Source organism: Hyperolius riggenbachi, chromosome 2 (genome assembly GCF_040937935.1).
Source record: "Hyperolius riggenbachi isolate aHypRig1 chromosome 2, aHypRig1.pri, whole genome shotgun sequence".
Lineage (NCBI taxonomy): Eukaryota > Metazoa > Chordata > Amphibia > Anura > Hyperoliidae > Hyperolius > Hyperolius riggenbachi.
The window spans coordinates 13,542,022-13,548,648 of NC_090647.1; the positions used below are offsets into that span (position 1 = coordinate 13,542,022).

The window sequence follows — 6,627 nt, forward strand, 5'->3', positions numbered from 1 at the left end:
TGCACCCGTGCCGAATAACGTTTATGAAAATACTAAATGTATTTATCTTATTTAAATAATGAAAACATTATTTAAAGTTTTATCCCTTACTGTTTTTAAAACATTATTCACAAAATAAAGCGATCAGTACGTAATGTAAATTGGAATATATTTTCTGCATCCATAATTAGTAAAACATTATTATCCACATAATAAAGGGGGGTCTTAGGTTTAGGCACCAACAGGGGGGTCTTAGGTTTAGGCACCACCAGGGGGTCTTAGGTTTAGGCACCAACAGGGGGGTCTTAGGTTTAGGCACTAACAGGGGGGTCTTAGGTTTAGGCACCACCAGGGGGGTCTTAGGTTTAGGCACTAACAGGGGGGTCTTAGGTTTAGGCACCAACAGGGGGGTCTTAGGTTTAGGCACCACCAGGGGGGTCTTAGGTTTAGGCACCAACAGGGGGGTCTTAGGTTTAGGCACCAACAGGGGGGTCTTAGGTTTAGGCACCAACAGGGGGGTCTTAGGTTTAGGCACTAACATGGGGGTCTTAGGTTTAGGCACCAACAGGGGGGTCTTAGGTTTAGGCACCAACAGGGGGGTCTTAGGTTTAGGCACCAACAGGGGGGTCTTAGGTTTAGGCACTAACAGGGGGGTCTAGGGGTTAGAGGTAGGTACAGGGAGGGTTTCTTAGGCACCAACAGGGGGGGTCTTAGGTTTAGACACCAACAGGGGGGTCTTAGGTTTAGGCACCAACAGGGGGGTCTTAGGTTTAGGCACCAACAGGGGGGTCTAGGGGTTAGGGATAGGTACAGGGAGGGTTCTGTGTAAGAGTAGGCTTAGGTATAGTTTTAGTAAAATTTTAGTAATAATTACTAATGTTTTACAACACTTATTACGAACGTACTTATATTTATATCATCGTTATAAAGAATATTTTCAGATTTTATTATAAGAACAAACCATAAATGAAGGTTATTCACAATAATATACAATTATAACAATTAAACATATATTATTGTTTTTTTAATAAACGTAATTATAAGTTTAACTTTAGAAATAGGCAAGATTAACGTTTTCACAATTTCCGATTTTATAAACATTATTTAATGATTTATAATTTTGTTAAACTTTATTTGTAAACGAAATATAGCACACTATTTTTATAAACGCTATTAATGATTAATTATTATTTAGAGTTTACACCCCGCGCCCTTTTTGTCCAGGCGCCCTTTTTGTACGTACGCGTGGATAGGTATAATTAGACCAAAATCATTAGGCAGTCCTTTCATCTCAGATGGATATATCAGTTCTGAACGGGCTCATGCACTTTCTTTCTTCTGTAAACTCTCAACATGCAGTTCTTTATCTCTTTCACTCTTAGACCATAGATGATCGGGTTCACTGCTGCTGGGAAGAGGAAATATATTGCACTGGTGAGGTTCTGCATGTTCACTGGAATGGCTGGGCCAATCCGGTACACTATGGAGGATAGAAAGCCAGAGGTGTAGCACAGCATGGCCACAATCAGGTGTGTGCTACACGTGTACAAAGCCTTCCTGAGAGCTTGTCCTCTCACAATTTTCATAGTCGCATGGAGTATGTCCAAGTAAGAGATGAGAATGAGGCTGCTGTCCAAAGCCGACACAAAGATCCTGATGGTGAGGGCAATGATGTGGACCCCAGAGATATCTCCACAGCCTAAGTTCAACAGCACCATGTTTTCACAGGCAAAGCTCTGAATGACATTGGAGCCGCAGAAGTGGACTTTGGACACAGATATGACTATTGGGCAAACTAAAATGATGCCTCGGACTAATGCAATGGAAACCAGCTGATAGAGAAGATGTTTAGTCATGATGTCATGGTAGTGAAGAGGTTTGAGGATTGCTATGTATCGATCCAAAGCCATCATCACAAGCACAGCAGACTCAATGATAACCGATAAGTAAATAAATGACATCTGCACCAGGCAACTGCTCAAAGATATCCAGTAGTAGCCAAAGACCAAACTCAAGAGGAAGGGTGGCAGGATGGTATTGGTACAAGAGACATTGACAATGAAGAGAAGAGAGATCAGCATGTACATCGGAGAGTGAAGAGTCTTCTCCACCCAGATCTGATAGATCAGTAGAGAGTTCCCAGACAGTATCGCTACATAGACAGCTAAGAAAGGAATAATAAGCAATGTTCTGGAGCGAGTAAATTGAGGGAACCCTAAAAGAAGGAATGTGGTGTGGGAGAAAGTCACATTTTCATTGACTTGGAGGATTTCCATAGCTACCAATTTGTGTGGAAACATTTCCTGGAAAGGAATGATAATTGATTTTATCAGAGATTAGGAGGCCAGGCAGAGAGTCCATCAGTTCTCATACAGTGGCGTAGCTAAGGGACTGTGGGCCCCGATGCAAGTTTTATAATGGGGCCCCCCAAGCACTCTATACATAACAATTGATACGGCGCACCAAAACTTGCCAATGGTAACTACAGCATTAGAGGTGAAAGAAGTGAATGGGGAGCAGCTTGTTAATGATTACCACTATTCAAAGTATCTATAGAAGTGATTATTATGAGCACAGGACCAATAGAGATAATACTGCAGTTGAGGGAGGGCCTTTTGGGGCCCCTCTGGCCCAAGGGCCCCGATGCGGCCGCTACCTCTGCAACCCCTATTGCTACGCCCCTGTTCTCATATCATAACAGTAGCATCATGAGATACGCTTGGAAGAACAAAGAGAAATCGAGAGCCCAATATGGTGTAATATTGTTAAGTTGGTTGTGGTTTAAAGCAAAAAATGTTAGATATACTCACAAACATGGGTTACCCATAGGCAACCACTTCAAGTGCAGGCAGGGAGTATTAGAACCTAACCCTACTCAGGTTTTTAAGATGTCGTGCTCTGTACATAGGAAACGGGGTAGCACCCCTCCACCGAGGGTGGAATCAAGATTTCACAAAGCTTTCACAAAATATAAAACTCAATTGAGTCACAATATATCAATACAATTTTTTTTTTATTCAACTCCAGTTAGTGCAGCGAGTTTCGCGGGGGTTGTTTCCGCTACAGAAGCGCTCACTTCTGCATTTAGACCCATTGAGTTATACTCCTGTTTGCCTGATGAAGCGGGACCACACCCGCGAAACGCGTTGCACTAAGTGGAGTTGAATAAAACATTTTTTGTATTGATATATTGACTCAATTGAGTTTTATATTTTTGAGGGAGGTAAGTCCACCTGAACATCCCCTCTCTTTTAGACGGTTTTTAAACGTTTTTATTCTACTCTGGCGCCTCTGTACACCAAGGTTTGTGAAATCATGAGATACAGTCATCCACGCAAAACAAACTTCCAAACAGAATATAGAGGCCTTGACCTAGCAGCGTTCACTCTGCTCCCACATAACTACTCTCAACCCTCCCCCCCATGACCATTCTCATCCCCCTTCCCAACCCTATAAAACAGTGACCGATACCCCCCCCCCCCCTTTTACTTTACATTCCAATACACTACTACTTATCCTAAACCGACGACCTGACACAGTGCTTGGAATGATACACTTTATTATAGTATCGGCCACATAACAAAGTGACAACAATAATAATACCATATGACATTATAAACTTTCCAAATATACATGACAAATGTAAAATATACATACATCCATATAAAATTACAGAAGTCAAATACATACATAAGCATAGATATAACATTAACAAACAGAATAATAACAGCATAACAGCAGCCTGAGCATCCAGCTTCAAATCTTCATCCCTTTGCTTGCCAACTACTGAAAGGGAGGGGCAAACCACCACGCATGAAACCAAAACTCCTAGCTGCAGCCTGGGCTCAGGAGTCCATTGGGCTTACATGCCACAGACCTTTAACCACTTCTTGATAAGCACTTGTATAGGATGGCTTCCCTGGGAAAGCCATCCGCACCAACCTATATTGCCCATCCCTACCTGCCGAATTCACCACATCTAGTAAAGGGACCACACGTCTCCTCAGAGTCTGTAACCAGCGGATCTCCTACCACTTTTTTTTAAAATGACCGTTTGTACCCACCACGAACCCACAAATGTCATGGCTTGCGGCAACTAACTGTTAACTAATTAAGACCCCTGGAAAACAACAAAAAACTGACTCCTAAAAGGGTGGGCGGGTGGGACGTTTGCTCTTGCTGCCTTCCTAAGGTAACTGGCCGTTACCTCCTTGCCGCCTATCTAAGCCCTGCCTCCTGAAACTAAACCACCCAATCCCAGCTAAGTGCCTGTCTGTCCTTACCTAAAAACCTCCCCTCCAGGAAACTCAAACCTAGCCACAAGTTCCCGCAGGAACTTGCAAGGTCATGCTGTGCTGTCCTTATTGCACAGCGCATTTCTAGATTCCAAATATGTGGCTGCTAAAAGAGTTTACAAAACACCAGACAGACCCCTGGGGGATGCAACTACCCCATCTCTAACCATCAATAGAAGCACAGGTATTAGTCACATGAATTGCAATACCTAGGAATGGTCAGACAACCTCTGCTAAGTTCTGTCATGCTTATTTGCAATGCACATCCTGGTAGTGGTAGAATGATAGCCTTTAAAGAGGAACTTGAGCCTAAAAAAACATACTGTCATTAAGTTACATTAGTTATGTGTAACGATTGTGGAACTTTCTCCGTGATCAGCGCACAACGCGTGCGCTGACACGGCGGAAATCCTCCACAAGCGTGTAATTGCAGGCACCCAGCAAAAGGTGCTACGCACCTGTAGAGGGAAATTCCTGTCGGCAGATGGCGCTGGGGAGTGCAGAGGAACCAATCCTCTGTACCTCCACAAATGCCAGACAGGAATTGTACGAAGCGCAGAACGCAATCGCAAGAGAGGTGATTGCAAATGAGAACGAGCAAAGGGACAGGTTGTATGTGTGTGCGCCAATCCAGTCGCCACCATGCGACCACGCACACACAACAGCAGATATGAAATAGGAACGCGATCGCGAGAGGTGCGATCGCCAGACGTGACACAAGGCAGATCAGGACAGAATACGAGGGTAGCAAAGGCACAGTAAATAATACAATGAGAAGATGCGGAAAACAACAAATGCTAGCTAACCGCGAACACCGCACTCATTCGCAACAGTGCACGCGGTTATGCGCGGTCTCCACGTGATAAGCACAATAGAGACAAGCACGCCTAACTAACCATCGACAGACAAACATGAAACAGAGGACGCGAACGCTTGCTTAACGGTTACCTCACCGAGCCTCCAGCAAGCGGTCGTAGCAGATAAGACAGACACACGAAAACAGGGACAAGCGAGAGATAGGATCCACAGCACTAGCGAAAAGTGGCTAGCGTGATCCAGGTACAGAGTAGCAGAACAGAAGGATCCCCAGCGCTAGCGAAAAGTAGCTAGCGCGATCCCAGGAGACAGAACAGAAGGATCCCCAGCGCTAGCGAAAAGTAGCTAGCGCGATCCCAGGAGACAGAACAGAAGGATCCCCAGCGCTAGCGAAAAGTAGCTAGTGCGATCCCAGGAGACAGAACAGAAGGATCCCCAGCGCTAGCGAAAAGTAGCTAGTGCGATCCCAGGAGACAGAACAGAAAAGATAGCTGGTAGCAACCGCTGCACCAGCTATACTCCAAGAACAGAGATCAGAACCATTTCCTGTCAACCACCATAGGGACAGGACAATGGCAAACAGGCAAGACAAGACAGAACAGGCAATACAGATAATACAATCCTAACAGCACTAGGGAAATCTGCCTAGCGCAGATTTAGGAATTACTCTAAGCTGATGTTCAAACAGAGAGCAAGGCTGACACCCCACCAGGAGTGTTACATAGGACGAAATCCTTATGAACAGCCAAGCATTGTGGGAAAGACATAGTACTTATAGTACACGCCTCCAATGAATGTGGCCAGGCAATTTGCATGACAACGCATGCAAATTCCTCTGCAAGCACAAGCTGCAAAACTGACCGAAGCTGTTCTTTCCAGAGTCCTGCAGCATGCAAACCTACACAATGGTCAAAAGGCTGGCTGCCTGCACAGGCAGCTGAGCAAATCATCACATTATGTTAATTAAAATAGATAGGTAATATAATCTCTTACCCACCTTGTTTTAAAAGAACAGGCAAATGTTTAATTTCACGAGGGCAGCCATCTTTTTGGTTGAAAGGAGGTGACAGGGAGCACGAGACAGTTCCAACTGTCCTGTGTGCTGATCACCCCTCCCAGTTGCTAGGCAACGTGAATAACAACATAGGAAATCCCATCATGCCTTGCGCTGCATCAGGGAAAAAAAGTCTGGGCAGTTTTCTTTGATGGGTGGAGCTTAGCTAAAAATGCAGCTAAAATGATGCTTTTGGAAGAAAAACAAAGTTCTGATGCTGTGAAACTGTTAAAGAAACACCAACCTTTTCAGTTCTGCTGAGTAGATTTTTAGTCCGGAGGTTCACTTGAAGTGCCCCATAGCTTAAAGCTATGTACTCACCTCATGATGCATTGAGATAGATCCAGCAATGTCTCCCTGACGATGAGCGCTAAACAAAAGGCTAAACATGATATAATATCTCGGAAGCAACACACACTGGGCAGCATCTAGCACAGCACATCATCCACCTTCTCTTGGAATGAAGGCTGGTGAGGCCGTAGC

At 44.4% G+C, this 6,627-nt stretch overlaps 1 protein-coding gene across 1 annotated transcript; it reads right to left on the reverse strand.

The window, feature by feature from the left end:
• Nucleotides 1-1,283: 1,283 nt before the first annotated feature.
• On the reverse strand, nucleotides 1,284-2,255 carry LOC137544594 (olfactory receptor 52K1-like). The gene has a single exon (XM_068265691.1). It carries the CDS (start codon nucleotides 2,253-2,255, stop codon nucleotides 1,284-1,286), a length of 972 nt encoding a protein of 323 aa, XP_068121792.1.
• Between the last annotated feature and the right edge of the window lie 4,372 nt (nucleotides 2,256-6,627).